This window comes from Cebus imitator, unplaced genomic scaffold (assembly GCF_001604975.1).
Source record: "Cebus imitator isolate Cc_AM_T3 unplaced genomic scaffold, Cebus_imitator-1.0 Scaffold22, whole genome shotgun sequence".
Classification (NCBI taxonomy): domain Eukaryota; kingdom Metazoa; phylum Chordata; class Mammalia; order Primates; family Cebidae; genus Cebus; species Cebus imitator.
Genome location: NW_016107337.1, coordinates 10,601,902 through 10,621,053, shown reverse-complemented (window position 1 = coordinate 10,621,053; position 19,152 = coordinate 10,601,902). Strand labels below are relative to the sequence as shown.

At 34.3% G+C, this 19,152-nt stretch overlaps 1 protein-coding gene across 3 annotated transcripts in view; it reads left to right on the top strand.

Moving 5' to 3' along the window:
* CRISPLD1 (cysteine rich secretory protein LCCL domain containing 1) overlaps positions 1–14,837 on the top strand; it is a 48,518-nt gene extending 33,681 nt beyond the window's left edge. For 2 of the 3 annotated variants that reach the window (XM_037736092.1, XM_017521899.1), the window contains 5 exons: positions 506–549; positions 643–715; positions 5,795–5,870; positions 9,694–9,824; positions 12,668–14,828. In XM_037736092.1, coding sequence (XP_037592020.1) covers positions 506–549; positions 643–715; positions 5,795–5,870; positions 9,694–9,824; positions 12,668–12,719 — 376 coding nt within the window. In that variant the 3' untranslated portion in view covers positions 12,720–14,828. Of the gene's footprint in view, positions 1–505; positions 550–642; positions 716–5,794; positions 5,871–9,693; positions 9,825–12,667 lie in introns of all 3 variants that reach the window. The other variant, XM_017521896.2, reaches the window with a different exon arrangement.
* The last annotated feature ends 4,315 nt before the right edge of the window (positions 14,838–19,152 follow it).

The window sequence follows — 19,152 nt, the reverse complement described above, 5'->3', positions numbered from 1 at the left end:
TCAGCTTTTTAAGAATGAATGTAATGAGGAGAAGGTTTTTCATTATACTGTAGGTGTTTTGCTAGATACTAGGGGGAACAAAAAAAGAATAATGTACACTTGCTTAGGTACGTATAATTTCATAGTCTCTTTACAACATTGTCTTGTATTTTCTGTTGTGTAAATAGTTTGGTCCTGTGGAGGCAGGAAATTAGTATTTGAGCATTTTAATTTTGATAGGAATCAAATATGTGTGTGTGTGTGTATAGCTTCATGCTATTATCTAGAAGTTTTGAGATTAATAATGAAAAGAGATCACCTTAAGAATGTTGATTTGGTTAATACCTGATGGTAATGTGGATTTATCTTAAAATTAATTATGTATTCTTATAATGCTACTCATCTATATTAATAAGTGTTTAAAAAGAACATGAAGTGTTCATAAACTTGAAAGATACCAGAAATTATGCTGCTGCTGCTGATGCCTGTATGAAAATAATTAACATTTCTGTATTTTTACCTTCAGCAAATATCAGTCTGCTAATTCCTTTACGGTCTCTAAAGTAACAGGTGAGCACATTTTTCATCTTGCTTTCTTAATACTGTATAGTATGATATTGCTTTGAAAGGATTCACTCATTGTTTTGTGTTTAAATTCTTCAGTTCAGGCTGTGACTTGTGAAACAACTGTGGAACAGCTCTGTCCATTTCATAAGCCTGCGTCACATTGTCCAAGGTAAACCAGTGTACACATAGGGGCTTTGGCCCCATTATAACTGTTTTTGCCTGAAATTCTAGCATCTCTGGGATTCAAAAGTTGTATAATCTTGAACTGCCAAGAAGGAGGGAGCAGTGGAACATCATAAACTACATGCACTCCAGGCAGGCCTAGTGTGCTTTCTCCAGATGCAAAGTACTCTCTGCTATTTTATAATGTCAGAGTTTATGCATGTAACCTGTATGTTCATCTGTGCTACAAAGAGTCCTTTATTAATCTGCTCTGTCTGCTGTAACCAAACAGCATAGACTGGGTGGTGTAAACAACAGAAATTTATTTCTCACAGTTCTGGAGGTTGAGAAGTTAAAGATCAAGGTGCTGGTTCATTCGGTTCCTAATGAAGGCTCTCTTCCTGACCTACAGATGGCCACCTTCTCGGTGTCCTCACATGGTGCAGGGAGAAAGACAGTTCACTTTCTTAAATCTTTTTTTATAAGGATGCTAATCCTATTGGATGAGGGACCCACCCTTATGACCTCAATTAACCTTAATTACCTTCATAAAGGCCGTGTCTCCAAGTTCAATCAAATTGGGGATTGAGACTTCAACATAATAAACTTTGAAAGGACAGAATAATTCAGTTCATAACAGTTTCTTACAACAGAAACTAAAATGGCATAACTCTTATTTTTTAACATTATTATCCAGTTTTTAATTAGGTCAGTCTGATTGCATTTGGTGAGTTAAAAAGCCCATCTTCACCTTTCTTTTATTTTTGTTTTGTATATTCTCTTTTACAAAGTTATAATGGAATTTATCTACTATAAAATAATGAAAAAAGCTTAATTTATCTTGACCAAGCTAAGATGAAAGGTGTTAAAAGTATTATGGTTATAATCCATAATCAGTAATAAGAAAACAAAGTGTATCTCCATATATCCAGCATTAGTTCTATCCACACTATTTCCATTAATGCAAATGTCCACACTACTTCTAAAAACTAGTAATGAGATTTAAAAATATAAATGTAATTTGACAAAATATTTTAGCCTAAAAATTTAAGGGGCTTATTTTTATGGAAAAGTTTATCTACTTTGGAAAATCTTCATTATTTACCCTTTTATAACAAAAGCAACGTTTCACTTAAAGAATGGGGTTGGTTGTTCACAAGGCACATAACAGAGTCTTTATTACAGAAGACTGTGATCTTGATATAACAGAGTACTTCATTTTCTATCAGTTTCTAAGTTACAGATGTGATATAAACAATAAATTTTGTCACATACATATAGCCAGCCTGTTTCCTTTAAAATAATGTGTCTCTACTAATGCAAGACTGCTGTTGTAATGTTTTTGGTCAGCTAACTTGATGCATGCTAATTGAGAATTTTAAAATTCTTCGGTTTGTGTGTTTGCTGAAATCAGCAGATTACCAAGTATGTGGGATAATTTGAGGACCTCTTACTGGGTGAAGTACATCATATACTTTTTACCATCTGACCACCAATGAATTATATGCCGAATATTTTTGTGATAAAAATATAGTCTCCTGTTACTAGAGCTTGACTAACTATGTTCTTAAGGCTAACATCTTTGATTAAATCATTGTTTGTTCTGTAGCCTTAGAAATTTGGTAGAAATATTTTTTCAGATTTCTCAAGCCCCTTACACTTACAAATTACATTTTTATAGAAAAAAGGTAAAGATGTATTGGTAGGTGAAGCTGGTAAATTTTAGCATTATTTCATTTTTCTATGGAAAAAACAGGAACTTTAGAATTTAAATTTATGAATATTTATTAAATACCTACTAAGTACCAATATTATGCCTAGCCTTATGTCAACCACGTGACTAGGTTTATGGGGACCAAATCATAAGGATAATCTCTGTAGAGCATTCTAACATAAAGACCTTCACTAGCAGATGCTCAATAAAGGATAATTTTATAACTATAAAAAAACTATATCAATATTGTCGTAAAAGGGAAAAATCAAGTAAAGCATTAATAAACAAGTTCCCTCTTTCTTGACTTGTTTCAGAAAGCAACACAGAAATTAGGATAATGATATAAATTTTTAAAATTTAATTTTAGTGTTTACTATTATCAATATAATCCATGCAAATGACCATTTATACATAATATTGACTTAAGTAGTCTGAAAAGCTCCTCCCTTTTTTTGTTTCAGTGAAATACAGTTGTCTTTTCTTTTTCCCATATGAAATTTGTAATAATTTCATAAACTAGATTGTAATGATATTATTTATTTGACAGGTTATAACGTTTAGGGAACCATGTAATTGGTACATCCCTTTTAGAATTTTATGTCATTTAAGTAGGCAGAGGCATAGTATATTCTGGAGAAAAATGACAACACTAAATAAATTAAATGAAATTAGCTCAAGAAGACCTTGAAAAAACAAGATTTACCTGCAAGTCATGTCCTTGAAAGTTTACATGTCTGGTACAACAATTCAAAATAAACTCTATTATTTAGTAACCATTTAGTTATTATGTAGTAATTATTACTTAGTGTCTTATAAAATTATAAGAAATGTTATCCAGTTTTACATATACCTATAAAACAATAAGGCATTTAAAATTTATTGAATGCTCAAGATGTAAAAGTAGATATTAAAGTATGTCAGCATTTTCATTCAAAGCTTATAGGCAAATTATAGGTTAAAAAATGTTTACTAGACCACTACCTACCTCCTCAGTAGTGTATAATAAGCTGTTAAAAACAGATTGGAATACAAACAAGCAAAAACTTCCCCCAATATTTGTTTTATCTGAACTCATCTAACTCAACTTGGACTACTGATTTTGGCAAACTAGCAGCTGAATATGGGCAAGAAGGAGCTTGCAGAGCATGCAGAGCAGGTGGTTTTACAACCGTAAGGATGGCAGTAAATGTCCAACAGTTCTCAAATACAATAAGATCAGTTTCCAGTCAAAGGGGATACCCTTCCTCCTGCAGAAACCCCAGACAGCATCTTTTAAGTGATCAACCTTTTAATTCAAAGTTATGGAAACTCAGATTCACGTACTACTTATATTTAAATAGTTCTTTTTGGTTTCCATGTTATGTGAAGTATATACAGTGTAGAGTGTACAGTGTTATACAAATTTTAGAAATAAGAACTATAGCTATTTCTTAAAAGCTATCTTAAGGAAGATCTGCTTCAATTGGCAAGGGTAGTTTCAACTGAAGTATGTTTAGAATACTTTTAGGAAAATTGTTGATGCTATCATCCACCAATAATTATGATATAGTTTTGTTGAGAGTCTCATTTACTACATAAAATTGTGGTTTTTTCAGTTTTAGTTTGTTTCCTTTTAGTGATGGGTGTGTATGTGTATGCATGCAGAAAAGCCACTTGATTAAAAGTAAAACACCATTTGACAGTTTCTTGAAATTTGGGAGTAGGTTTTTAAAAATATCGTGTGATTGATTAAACATTGATAATTGGACCCTATGTTTAAATAAAAAGCTTTTGGTCATATTTTATTTAGAGCCTAAATAACAACAACAACAAAAAATGCTTGGAAATGTCTTTTAAATGAGCTAAGCCAACCAGGTATCAGTAAGGCAGTAGGATTTCTGGAGGAAGAGCATTCCAGGCAGAGAAGATAAATGCAAAGGCTCTAAGGCAGGAGCCTATTGTGTGTGTCTGGGTAATAACCATTAGGCCAGTGTGACTGCAGCAGCGTGATAAAGTGGGAATTGAGTAAGATATAAAGTCAGAAAGGCAGTGGGGACAGAAGATGTGGGGCTTACTAACCATTATTGACCATCCTGAGGCTCTTGTCATTTACTCTGAATGTGCTGAAAGCTGCTGGAAAATTGAGAGCAGAGGAATGATGTGTTTGGACTTGTACAGTTTTTTTTGTTTGTTTTTTGAGATGGAGTCTCAACGTTGTCAGCCCAGGCTAGGGTGCAATGGTGCAATCTCGGCTCTTTGCAACCTCCGCTTCCCAGGTTCCAGCAATTCTCCTGCCTCAGCCTCTGAGTAGCTGAGATTACAGGTGCCCGCCACCATGCCTGGCTAATTTTTGTATTTTTAGTCCAGACGGGGTTTCACCGTGTTGGCCAGGTTGGTCTCGAACTCCTGACCTCAGGTGACCCACCTGCCTTGGCCTCCCAAAGTGCTAGGATTACAGGCATGAGCCACCGCACCCAGCTAGACTTGTACGTTTTAATATAAGTATGGAAAATAGATTGAGAGGGCCAAGTTGGAGGCAGGGAGACCATAGAAGAAACATAGAAGAGCCTATTGCAGTAACTTAGACAATAGACTATAAGGCCCAGAGTTATCATTACTGACGTGCTTGGGGATGCTCTGATCTTAGATATGTTTTCATGTATAGCCAATAGAAATTGCTGATGGATTGAATGTAAAGTGTTAGATTAAGAAAGGGATTGGGAATAAAGATTTCTGGCCTGAGCACCTGGAATAATGGGGGTGCTGTTTATTGCAATGGGAATTTTACAAAAAGAACAAATTTGCGGACTAGAGGAGATTAGGAATTTAGTTTCATACATGATATGCTTGAGATGATTATTCTAGCTAAGTGGAGACATTGAATTAGCAGTAGGATATACAAGTTTGGAATTAAAGGACGTCCCAACTGGAAATAAAAATTTGGAAATCAGCCTTTTAAAGATGATAATTAAAACGTCAAATTGGATGAGATACCAAAGATGTGAAGATAGAGAAGAGAAACTATGAGATGTGTGAGGCAGACAATAATTCAGATTTTCCAAGTTAGCAGTTTACTGGATTCTACAGATACATTGGGTTGCAACTTCTCAGATACGTAGAGATGCTTTCTGATGTTTCTTTTGGCTTTAAATCCCCACATTAGAAGGCTTCCTGACTAAATTTTTTAAAAATCACATTTATGCCAAAACATAGAAATAGATAAACAGAAGCAATTGTATCTACTGCCTGAGCTTGTCCAGTTGACCTATTTCAGGAAAAAAAAATGAGAAGGTTTAGAATGTCGAACTTGCTTTGTATATGCATACCAACGATTTTACTAATAAAAAAGTCTTAAGTAACCAGCTTACTTTATATGTATACTTTTTTTTTCAGAGTATACTGTCCTCGTGACTGTATGCAAGCAAATCCACATTATGCTCGTGTCATTGGAACTCGAGTTTATTCTGATGTAAGTATCCTAATTTATATAGCTCTCAACATTCATGTATATATATAAATGTATAGACACATTTAAATGTATATATGCACATTTGTATACAAAGCAAGGAAACAGACTTTGTTAGTATGCATTCTCAGAAGAGCTAAACATCTATATCACTGAAAAATTAATATCCATATGTAAGATATGAGTGTATAATTATTTGACAAAATTTTTCTTCATATTCTCCCCATATGTTTTGTATAAGACACATAATGGAATAGCTTATAGTAATTGTTGGGCAGGAAAATATGTTTTGCTTTTTTGAAATGTTTCTTTTGAGTCTTTAGTATTTGAGGTCTAAACTGGACAATTAAGAATTTGTTGAAAGTCTAAACAGTATCTTCACTGCCGAGCAGCCATTTAAAATGTAGCATAGAGTCATAGAAATGCTACATTAAAATATATGCAAAAGAGAACTAGTTGAGGGGATGTCGTAATAGATGATTATAGTGGGGTTGGACAAGGAATACGAGCTGTGATAGCTTCAGTATGGTTAAGTACTTTTTTAATGAGATAGAGTTTCTTCTGTTGCCCAGGCTGGAGTACAGTGGCATGATCCTGGCTCAGTTTAACCTCAGACTCCTGGGCTCAAGTGATCCTCCTTCCTCAGCCTTCCAAGTAGCTAGCAGAACAAGTACATGCCACCATACCTGGCTGTTTTTCTGTTGTTGTAGAGATGGGGTCTCACTGTATTGCCCAGGCTGGTGTGGTCTCAAGCAGTTTTCCTGCCTTGGCCTTTCAGAGTGCTAGGCATGTTAAGTGCTTGTTGAGCCAGATTTGAAGTCAGTTGCTAATGAGGATCAGGGAACATGTTCTAGTGGGATGAGTGACATTTACAAAGTATTGGAGTTGAGAGTAAATGTGCTGCACATCAGTCTAGCAGATAGCTTTGTCTCTGAGCTGCTGAAAATTGGAATAAAAAGGAGCTTCAACCAAGTTAGTCTGAGGGAGAGAGAGGAATCCAGCTCACAACAATGAGTAGATAAAGTCTGAAAGTGTATGCTGGTGAGCTTACATTTTATGAGGCAAACACTTATTACAGGTTTCTCTAAGCCAGAGAGAGTTACAAGTGCAAATTTAGGAAATGTCTTATGCACATATTCAATAGAAAACTAAGGGAATTTGATCACGTAAAGAGGCCTGAATATGCACATTACCACCTGCTTCTCTTGGTGAGCTTATTTAGGTCCAGATTTTTTTCAGTTCAGCTTTACCTTTGCAGTTATTCTTCAATTCTGAGTCCCTCTCAAGCTCCAGATTTGCATGAGTCTTATGTGCCACTGAAATGTCCTGCTGGTATCTTGAACATGCTAGTCTTCACATTTGTGCTTATAGTCTTGCCTCTGTTGAAATATAATATTTTTGAAAATTTTGTGTCAAAAATGTGGTCACTTCAAAACCTAAATTATTGCCACTTTCTCTGTGAGGGTGTGTTGCTTGACCTTCTAACCCAACTTTGAAGTTGGCCTAATTTCAACCCCTATAACTTCGTTTCTTCCTTTTGGCCCTTAGCCTATTTTATTAGGTATTAAGATTGTTACCCTAGCTCTTTTATTAGTTTGTAAGTTTCTCAAGAGCAGAAGCTGGGTTATTCATTCATAATTTTGATCACTAATTTGATGTCTACCAAGCTGTGAATAAGACAGGCTTGTCCTGCCTAAACAGAGCTTAGAGCACATAGTGACATCAGATATTAAGTAAGTACCTTGCACATAAATATTTGTTGAAACAAGTAGATTAAGAAATATATAGGAATGTGCATATCTTAACTCATTAGAGATTGTCAGAGAAATCATAGTTTTCAGATTTTCCCTTTAAGCAGAACTTTGTTGTCATATCTAGCAAAAGTTTTTCAAAATATCCTGTATACTTCTGTACCTTTAAAGCCATCTATTTATTAGAGTTAAGGTTTTGTTAGAACTCATATCTTGAGATCATTTTATCTTTCTACCTTCAGTGAAATGGATGGGTAATATGTGTATTATATAGGTCCTTTGAAGAGTAAGTTGAAAATATAAAGATTACTGTCACATAGCAAGTACAAAATCAGAGATTCAGTCATTAATTGCCAGTCTTCCCTGCCCCTACAAAATACATTATCTCTCCAAAAAAGTATGGAAATGTGAGAATCAATTAATCAGCTTCCTTCCCTCCCTCCTTCCTTTTTTTCTTTCTTTCCATTTATAGAGTTTTCCCCTGTACATTCTGTTGCTTTGAACTTTTATTTATAATTTTTTAATATATTAATTTCTGCATTCATTTAAAAAATCTGTTTTCACAGATAAATGCTTCTTTCTTTCCATCAGATGTTAATTTTTATAAAGTCTGAGTATGAAAAGAAAATGTCTTCTGACCTCTGAACTCAAATAGGAATGCCTGCTGACTGCATAACTGCAGGCAATACAGTAGTCTCAAAACATATTAAGTACTTGGATTTAGTAAATATTTTATCTAAGCACTTTTGTTGCCCTGGGAAAAATGCTGATAATACCCTTGTAACAGAACAGAATAAATACTGAAATGTGCACGGAATTATTTTTAATTCTATCTTCTAGGAACCATATTGGATGCAAATATTATTATAATTCAGTGAGACTATAAATTGTGAAGAAAATGCCTTTGAGTAAGGATGCAGGTTTTAGATGCATGATATTTTGTAATATAGCAAAAGCACAGAAAGGATTAAACAGTTGGCATTCACACTCTGATCTAATAAATACTGACTGATGCTCTAGAGTTCACAGCACAGTAATGAGGCATGGTTATGTAAGATATACATGCTTATGTGAACTTAAAAAAGTATATTAAATCATGCACATGTGCATAGAGATAAGAAAAGAACACACCAATGGGATCAGAAAAGACCCATGTACATTTGACGTGGACTGCTTTATACTGAAATAGTTCAAGTATTTCTTTGGTGGGATTTCCTTGGATTGTACTTAGTTGTTAACAAATTTTGGTAAAACATTTGGACTAAAGCAAATGATAAAATCTTGAGAAGATTTTAATGGGCCAAAAGAAATGATCTGACTTTTAGAATTCAGTAGTTTTAAAAATTTGAAAGTAGTGGACCTGAAAAAATAATTTTCTTCTCCATAGAAATCCCATTCAATTCAGATCATATGACTAGTACAATGTAATCATAGAACCTTCCTAGTATTTCATGTCAGACCATTCAAACTAAGTTGACAAGCATTACAAATCTAGGTAGAAGCTATAGTAGTTCTTCATTTTTTGAGTTATTCTTTGGCAAAGTTTCTCTGTGTAGTTTATATTATTTACTAAGAAAAAAACTGCCCCATTTCTTGTATTTTGGAACAGAGTCCATAGTCATATGCAGAACTATGGTGGAGTTTGTATTAGGCAAAAGTGGACATGCATGAGGGATGAGTAATCTAACCTGTGAACATTGGTCAGAGTGAGTCCGGTTTAGAACAAAGGCTAAAATTTAAGAATGACAGACCCTAGAAAAGATAAAAGAAGCTAATTTGCTTTTTATTGCTTTGCTACTCTAAAGCCTACTGTTTGTACAGAACAGGTGTTTGGTAGATTAGATGGGCTCTTACTGTTGCAGCCACCCTTCAGGTTGGCCTTCAGACTTGATCCGAATTGGCTTTGACTTTGTGACGTTTCAGACACTCCTTTATGCACAAAACCTCATCCTATAGCTGCTCACTGGCTATCCAGATGTCAGCAACTTCAACCTATTAATAATAGAAGAATAGCCTGGACAAGTCCCGCAGGAATTTCCACTAATGCCGGTTTGTTTGTTTCCTTGCCTTCTCAGCTGTCCAGTATCTGCAGAGCAGCAGTACATGCTGGAGTAGTTCGAAATCACGGTGGTTATGTTGATGTGATGCCTGTGGACAAAAGAAAGGCCTACGCTGCTTCTTTTCAGAATGGAATCTTCTCAGAAAGGTAAAAACAAGACATATATATGTATATTTGTAAATGCCATCTATCCCTGTATTCATGATTGCTTTACAGTTGACCCACTTTAACATTTTTAGCTTTTTTCAAAGTTAAGTGGCAGAGCCACTATGTTCCTTTGCACACTTGTGTACCAGTCAGTCTTCCAGGGATGGGAGAAGCTTTAGTACCAGAGGTGCCTGTCTCCTGCAGGCTAATAAAAATCAACATGAAAATCGGATTACAAGTCAGAACTACTCTTTTGTTAATTGATCTTATAATTAGGAACTTTCTTTCATCCTCTTTTGGATTTTCTAGATTAGTTTTTATATTTAATTCTTTCTAGGTGAGCAAGGCACTGAATATTTCTCTAATCCAGTTATCTGACGAAGTATTTGACAAAAACAATGTCTGATTTTCCCTAGAACCAGATTCTCTTACTAATTTGAAGTTGGACGCCTAGTATGATATAAATGAACTCTTTGAAGTCATATTTCATATTATTTAACCCACCCACTAATGTCATATATTTTGGTGATTTGAGAAAATTCATGTAACTCACTTTATCAGGTATTAATACATATTAAAATAAATGAATCAATGGTGATTTTTTTAATCACTGATATTTCTGAAAGTAATATTAAAAGTCCTATTTATTTGTATAGAGATAGAGGAATCCCTAACTTTTAGGTATTTCCTGGGTTCTTCAAAATTGCCAATATAGGGCACATACATGTAGCAGTTTCTCTAAGGGACACCAAAGGATGTGTCACACGGGGTATCTAGATTACCTTCCACATAACCATCTGGGTGTCATCCTCACAAAAATACAAATCTGTATTAGTACCTGTTTTCATATTAGACTATGTCAAGAGGTGATGGTTAAGCATGTGACATCTCTACAACCTTCTCATGGCCTCCTTAAGCTAAGTATTCCCCATGATATATATAATGGAAAAATTGAGCTTATAAAACTTAGCTTATAAAATATAATTTTATAAGCTAAACTGAGTGATGTGGCTTTATTTATGCCTAATAGTTCTTAGATATATTTTTAAACTATAAAATGATAGGTCATATCCTAATAAAACAGTATAATTATTTTTGAGTACCTACTATGAATATTCTAGATGTTACATGCTCCTGGGCACTCCAGCTCAGCTTCAACAGCCCTGAAACATCAGTCCCATACCCAGAGATATATGTGTGTGCATGTATGTGTATGTAGATGCATGTGGGTATGTCTGTGTATATATGTGTGAGTGTGTATTACATATATACATATATATATTAACTGAGGCTTTGAGGGGTTAAATGATGTGCCCAAGTTCACATAACTTGTAAATATCATGACTCAGTCTGTGGGCTCAGAGATATGTATTTTTCCAGTATTTAACTGTGTACAAAAAAGAAACACACCAAACGCATTTGCTTCCTAAGGTGTCCCGTTAGTCTGTTTCTCATAAATAAAATGGCTTTGGATTGGCCATCTACTTGTTTAAAAACTCTGGTATGCGTGCAGGCACATGCATGTATGTGTTGTGTGTTGCATACTTGTGAAACCCTTATTTCACTCTAAAACTGTCTCCCTTTTTTCTTGTACATGAATAAATAATATGAGAGAAATTTCACTTTGTTTCTTTCTTAGCATTTATTTTATTGAGCTCCAAAAGTCTTTTGTAATTATTAAGAAAATAAAAGTTTATGTAAAAGCTTCAAAAACTTACAGTTGATTTTAATAAATAATGATTAACGGTACTACCAATCTGTTTCAACTTTTAGACATTTAAACAAAGCATACCTTGATTTATGTTGCTAAATAAATATAAACAATTTAATAAAGAGTAAAATTTATGAGTCTGCATTACTTTTAACTTCTAATTTAAAAGGAGTTTCAAAATGAGATTGAATGCTCGGGTGTGTGTGTGTGTGTGTGTGTGTGTGTGTGTGTGTGTTTGTTTTACTTCAGTGAAGATATTCTTAGGTCCTTTCAGATTTGACCATTAAATATCCTTACCAATATTTTCCTTGAAATTATAGCTGTTAAGAGTATTAATCTATGATAGCAATGTAATTTAAATTTTGTCAGACTTAGCCAATGATAATAAGCTAGTGCTCTAGAGAGTATTGCTCAAGTACCAGCTGTCTTTTTTTTTTTTTTATTTTTTGAGATGAAGTCTCACTCTGTCACCCAGGCTGGAGTTCAGTGGTGCAATCTCAGTTCACTGCAACCCCCGCCCCTGCGAGTTCAAGTGATTCTCCTGCCTCAGCCTTCTGAGTAGCTGGGGTTACATGCACCTGCCACTATGCCTGGCTAGTTTTTGTATTTTTAGTAGAGATGGGGTTTCACCATCTTGGCCAGGCTGGTCTTGAACTCCTGACCTTGTCATCCATTTATCTCAGCCTCCCAGGTGCTGGGATTACAGGCGTGAGCCATTGGGCTCAGCCTCAGCTGTCTTTTAAGCTTGTAACCATGCATATCAGTTGTAAATCTGAGTCTCAGTATTCCCCATGTAAAATTGAATAACAGCTGTTGAACTCTGCTTTATTAGAATGAAAAAAGGCAATATAGGAAAACATGATCTGGAATCTGTGAAGCTCTGTAGAGATTACTATTATTACCATTACACATCTTAAATGTCTTTAGCAAACTTGCAGTCCAGCATACATCTAAGATTTAAGAGTTATGTCATCTTCATTCAAACTTTCCAATAACTATAAATTATAGTAACCTAAGAAAGTTGACCATCTGGATTTGTACAGCTGCTTTCTTGACTGTCATAAGAAAGCATGATTTATAAGAAGGCTTATGTATAGAGATGACATCAATATATTTTTGTATGTTTTTGCAGTTTACAGAATCCTCCGGGAGGAAAGGCATTCAGAGTATTTGCAGTTATGTGAAACGGAATACTTGGAAGAGGATCATAAAGACTATTCCAAATGCAATATGTCTGAGTTTTGTATAAAACTGTAACATTACTGTACAGAGTACATCAACTATTTTCAGCCCCAAAAAGTGCCAAATGCATATAAACCTTGATAGACAAAGTCTGTAAAGTAAAACATGGGACATTAGCTTTGGGAAAAGTAATGAAAATGTAATGGTTTAGAATTCCTGTGTTAAATATTGCTATATTTTCTTAGCAGTTATTTCTACAGTCAATTACATAGTCATGATTGTTCTACATTTCATATATTATATAATATGGTGCTTTGTATATGCCACTAATAAAATGAATCTAAACTTTGAATGTGAATGGCCCTCAGAAAAATATCTAGTACATTTAAAAATAACTCTAAAACTGAAAGAAACCTTATCACATCTTCCCCAGTTCAGTGCTATGCCATTACCAGCTCCAAATAATCTCAAATAATTTTCCACTTAAAAACTAAATTTTTTCTTCTTTTAATTTAGGCATATAGGATAGTAAGTTCTGATATTGCACTTCTTATTTTATATAAAATAATCTTTATTATCCAAATGAATCTGTTAAAATGTTTGATTTCTTGGGAATGGCCTTAAAATTAAATATATTATAGTCAGAGTGGTGGTATGAAAGCGTTCCTAGTGATCATGTAGTAAATGTAGGATTAAGCATGGGCAACCAGAGCTTTTTATGTACTGTTAAAATTGAGGTCACGTATTTTCTCTTGTATCCTGGCGAATACTCCTGCAGGCCAGGAAGTATAATAGCAAAAAGTTGAACAAAGATGAACTAATGTATTACATCACCATGGCCACTGATTTTTTTTTTAAATGGTAAATGATCTTGTGTATAAATACTGCCATATTATGGTGCATATAATGGTGATATATTGTTTCTATGAAAAACGGATTGTGCTTTGAGACTAAAAATCTGTAAAATGTTCCTTTTGGTAATTTTTTTTTCTGCTGGTGGATTTACTATTTCCCTTAAACATTAAAATTAATCATGTTTCAAAGTTTTATTTTTAGTTCCTTTTGCATGTTTATTTTGATTTAGAAATTAAGATAAATGAACAAAATTATTGTGTCTTCTAAATTTGGTTTATTGACATTAGCATAAATAACATACTTACTACCAGATGTCTACAAAATCAACCTAATTATTTAGGTATTTGTATGTGAAAGAGAAACACATATTTAGAAACATAGCAGGGGAGATTTTAAATAGAGAGATGAATTTTTAAAGTAGAAAAAAGTCTGAACGATACAATGTGATTAAAGTATTGACAGGACAATCAATACTTCAAATACTTTTAGAAAGTAAATGGGTAGGAGTTTAGGAGAGATAAAAGATAAATTCCATGCAGTGATCAAGGAAAGCAAGAGAGCAGATAATACAATAGAGAAAGAAGAAGTGCTCACATAAATAGCTTCTGGAGTGCAGATTTTAATGATATCAACATTTTTTGATCATTTAATAAGTATTAGCACAGACCTAAGTGGTTCCAAATACTGGTAGTTAAAACAATGATGTATATGTTAAAGATTGCAAAACTTAAAGCAGATTTTTATGGGAACATTTTTTCAAAAGGATACATTACCACCTTCTTAAATAGTGTGACTTTATACAGACTCATCTTCTGGTCCTTACTGCTCCTCCCACAACAGGTAAGCCCCATCAGTTCCATCAGTATAAGGTTTTCTTCTATTTGCCCTTAGTTTACATCTCCATCATCAGTTCCCTTTACTATTGCAATGTCTTCAACTGGAGTGTCTTCTTTGTATCTTTCTGCATTCCTTTTTTACTGCATTTGTATTTCCCACCTTCCAGAACCCTCAAAATTGACTCTCTTCCTTTAGTTTCCATTGGTTAAGGAAAAACCAAACACCCTTGTAAAAACATTTAAGAACTTCCAGTCTTGTTTATACTGTTTACCTATCTTTTACACAAGGCATAGCGTCCAGTATTTTGCTTCAATTACCTTACCTGTAAGATGGAACAAATAACATCTCCTTGAGATTGCTCTAAGAATTAATTGACACATAATGTGTAATTTACTTAAAGGAATAATAAACACAATATGTGGTCAATGTATGCCATTTTCTTTCATTATTTTTGTTATTTAGTTTGGGGAAACCATGCATCTGTCATATACTGTTGATCCTTTGGCACTTAGATCCTCCAGGAGTTTTCCTGTGATTCTCCTTATAAGAATTAAATGCTCTCTAATATGATGTCCTTTTAATTTGATCATTTTAATTATTTAATTTGTGTTTTATTCTTTAAAAGATAAGCTCTTTGAGAATGGTAATACCCTTAGTCATCTCTCTACCCAAGAGCACAATTATCTCAGTGATTGTTTTACTTCCTTGCATCTACAAATAGTAGACCGGTATTGTTGAGTGAGCATTCCAACAATTCCTCATTTTATTTTTGATTAAAATATTTTTTCCACGTTATCATAGTATGAGGTCAACACAAACATAAAGTATTACAGCTAGTGAAAATAGTTTATTGTTAGACGTGGATTTAAAGCAGATCAATGCTTATAGTTTAGTGAAATAATAGTTTAGTGAAATAATCTGATCCTCTTTTATTAATTTGTTGGAATTAAGTTGAAATCATATCATTTGAGATTTTAAAAAGTCAGGCAAACTTGTTAGAACGCTGCTTTTGTACTTAGCAATTAGATGTTCTTTACTTCATCTTATCCCCCCAATCCTTCTGTCACCTTGCATGGAATAATCAGAACATCAACAGTGCTGGTAAGCAAACATCCTTGCACTAGACCATTAAGTTATGAAAACTAATTTTCCAACGATTATTAACAAATATTTTCTAATTAAAACCATAATGAATTGTCAATTATTTTTACCACTGTACTGATGAAGATGAAAAGCAGAGGGCCTACACATGAGTGTTTCTGATAAGCTCAGTTTTAAAAAGAAATGTGCAGAAGATGAAGTAGAAATTAGAGATACATAATTAAAAAGCATGAACTGATTACAAATATCATTAGAGGCTGGATGTGGTGGCTCAGGCTTGTGGTCCCAGCACTTTGGGAGGCCAAGATGAGTGGATCAGTTGAGCCCAGGAGTTTGAGACCAGTCTGGGCATGGTGAAACCCCATCTCTACAAAAATTAGCCAGGCATGAAGACGCCTGCCTCTAGTCCCAGCTATTTGGGTGGCTGAGGTTGGAGGATCACCTGAGCCCAGGAAGTTAAGGCTACAGTGAGCCGTGATTGCACCATTGCACTCCAGCCTAGGCAATAGAGCGAGATCTGGTCTAAAAAAAAAAAAAAAAGAAAATCAGAAATGCTATTTAAAAGTCTAGTCTGATTAAGTCCTTACGCTAAGACAAGCAAGAATTTTAAAAACAAATGATAGGAGAGCAGCATGATTAGGGACAATTAATGAAAAGCAAATCAATATTAGCCTTTTCTGAAGCTTTCTGCTTTCATTCACGCAAAAACTACTGAGTTCCTACAATCTGCTATGGATTTGTGCTGATCACAGTAGATATGTGTATAAACAAAAATGCCCTCAGGAAATTAGATTCTAGTGAGGTAAACATATTAATTAGATAGTCACATAAGTAAATATATAATAGTAAACCTCTGGAGATTATAGAACTTTGCAACTACAAGGAAAATATTTATAGTGCCACGATAGTATTGAAGAGTGAGACTTGACCTTGGGGGAAGATTAAAGATGACTTTCTTGAGGAATTGACATAAAGCTTAGAAGAACTTAAGGATGAGTAGAAGTAACTCAGAAGGGTAATAATTTCTTAGGTAAATAAACACTTTGAAAAATATCTTATGGCAATAATACTCTTAAAAACTACAGCAACAAAATGTACATGAATCTGGACACATAAGTGGGGGAGCAGAGAAAGCTCGAAAGAGTCTCTTTAGGGTTAAAATACACTGTTGGTGCTCTAACAGATGCTCAACATGAATAACACTATGACATGACACATACTGGTATGCTCAAGAGGAACTCAGGAATTCAGAGTTTGAGCACAGAAACAAAGTATGAGATACATTCCATAATAATAATAAACTTAGAGTTTTATAGCCCTTTACAGTAAGGCTCTTTAACACTCCTGGGATCTAGAGGTTGATTCTTACATGATTAATATGTCTATAAGCAATGAATTGTGGATGATTGAGAGCAGGAAGAGGGCATGATGTGTATTGAGAACAAACAATATTTTAGAAACACAGCAAAAATTCTTTAGAGTCCTACCTAATTATTTTCTATAAGCCTCTAGTAATAATATTATATCTACAGAATAATAATACTTTTGCAAAATTTCACAATTATGCACTGGAAATGTAGACAAAATTGGATAGCTCATATGATGAACATTACTATCAAGGCATGTAGTCACCACAGTATTCAAGGTCAACACTAAAGAAAACAATCTTAAAGGTAGCTAGGGACAAAGACCAGATCACTCACAAAAGGAAACCCCATCAGGCTAACAGTGAACTTCTCAGATGTCAGAAGAAATTGGAGACCTATTTTGTTTCCTTAAAGAAAAAAAAATTCCAACTGATAATTTCAGATGCAACCAAACTAAGCTTCATAAACAAAGGAGAAATAAAATCTTTTCCAGAGAAGCAACTGCTAAGGGATTCGTTACCCCTAGAGATCTTTAAGGGAGTTCCAAACATGGAAATGAAAAATAACACCTGATAACACACAAAAACAAAAACAACAAAACACTTAAATACGTAGCCCAAAGACTTCATAAAGCAATTACACAATTAAGACTATGAAGAACTTTGGCAAACCCTAAAACGTGTTACACTCCAAACAAATTTATAAGAACTTCTAGAAGCACTCTTTCTGGGTTTTATCTTGATTTCATTGGGAGGGATTGATTAGCTGTAACTAAGCTAGATAGCTAGTGGAAAACAAAGGCCAAGTTTTTCCTAGGTGATTATCCACTCTAACTATTACCTAGCCCACAATGACATCCTAATCTATGTTTCTAACCAAGATCTCTGCAATAATATCCAGGTACATAAGTATAACCAACTACTGTATATCTTCATAGTTGAGGCATCTTAAAGTCAACAAGTCCAATATATTCTTCTCTTCCCTAACAAATCTGTGTTGTTTGTATTCCATATATAGTTTAATGGTAATAATTTCCTTCAGTCAAAAATTTGAGTTATTTCTAAATCAGTCTTTCTCTTTATTGTGTTTCATCCACCACAAAATTACACTGACTCTATGTTTTTCTCTCTATTGTCACTGCTGCTATCTTACTTTAAATCCGCAGGCTTTCTTGCTTGAATTACAGCAACACCAACCTAAATGAAGATCTTCCTGCTAGTCTTGCCACTTTCAAATTCATTCTTTACAATATCATCGGAGTTATTTTAAAAATATGTATCTTATAAAATTTCTATGCCAAAAATTCATTAATGGCACTCCAATATCTGTAGGATAAAAATCTAAGTTACTTAGAAAGCTGAAGTATTTGTTTACTTGGACCCAGAATCTCTCTCTAAACTCATCCCTCTTCCATCTTGTGCTACCTCTGTTCTTAGAATTCTATGTCCAGAAGACAAAGTATAGTTTCTATCCACTTCATGCTTTTATAATACTGGTTTCTTGCCTGTAATACTATATCCTATTTACAACTTGCCAACCCCAATTTGCCCTTCAAAACTCAGTGCAGAACTTTCACTTCTGACTATAACAGTGAAACAATGCTTACTAAGAATTAGAATAGTCAGCATTTTTAACAAGAAATCTGTTTGAAGACAGATTAGATTTACTAAAGCAGCTAAGACATAAAAGGCCAGACTTCATGGGAAAAGAAAGATCGGTGAAGTAAGACCAACTTTACACATATTCCTCTTTCCCACAGGATAAGTCCCAACTGGTGTTGAATACAAAGCTGAACAGCTAGGCAGAGTGTGGCTGTTGAGAGACATAAACTAACAATGCTTTTTTTCGCTAATTGAAGGGAAAATTTCAGGTTTAGGGATGCCAAAACAGCCAAAATCTGAGGGGTCGTGTCTCAGAGAGAAGAAAGGCACAAAGTAGTAAGCCCTGAATAGTCTTCCCCTTGAGATCAGGGAATTTGCTCATTATACTCTGAAAGGCAAGATGCTGAAAACCAAACATGGAATTTCTAGAAAGAGAAAAGCTTTTGGCAATATCACAGTGATAGACAATTGGAGTCAGAGCTTGCCAATAACGAGGGCCCTAGGAAAATTGAAGACACAGAGAATGCTCCATCCTAGGAGCAGAGATAAACCAGAGGTGGTGTGAATGCCTGACACTTAACAAAAAAAAATGACAAGCCATGAAAATAAATAGAACAAAAAGAGAAAGACACACAACCACATAGATGACTCAGTTAAAGAATAATTAAACTTAG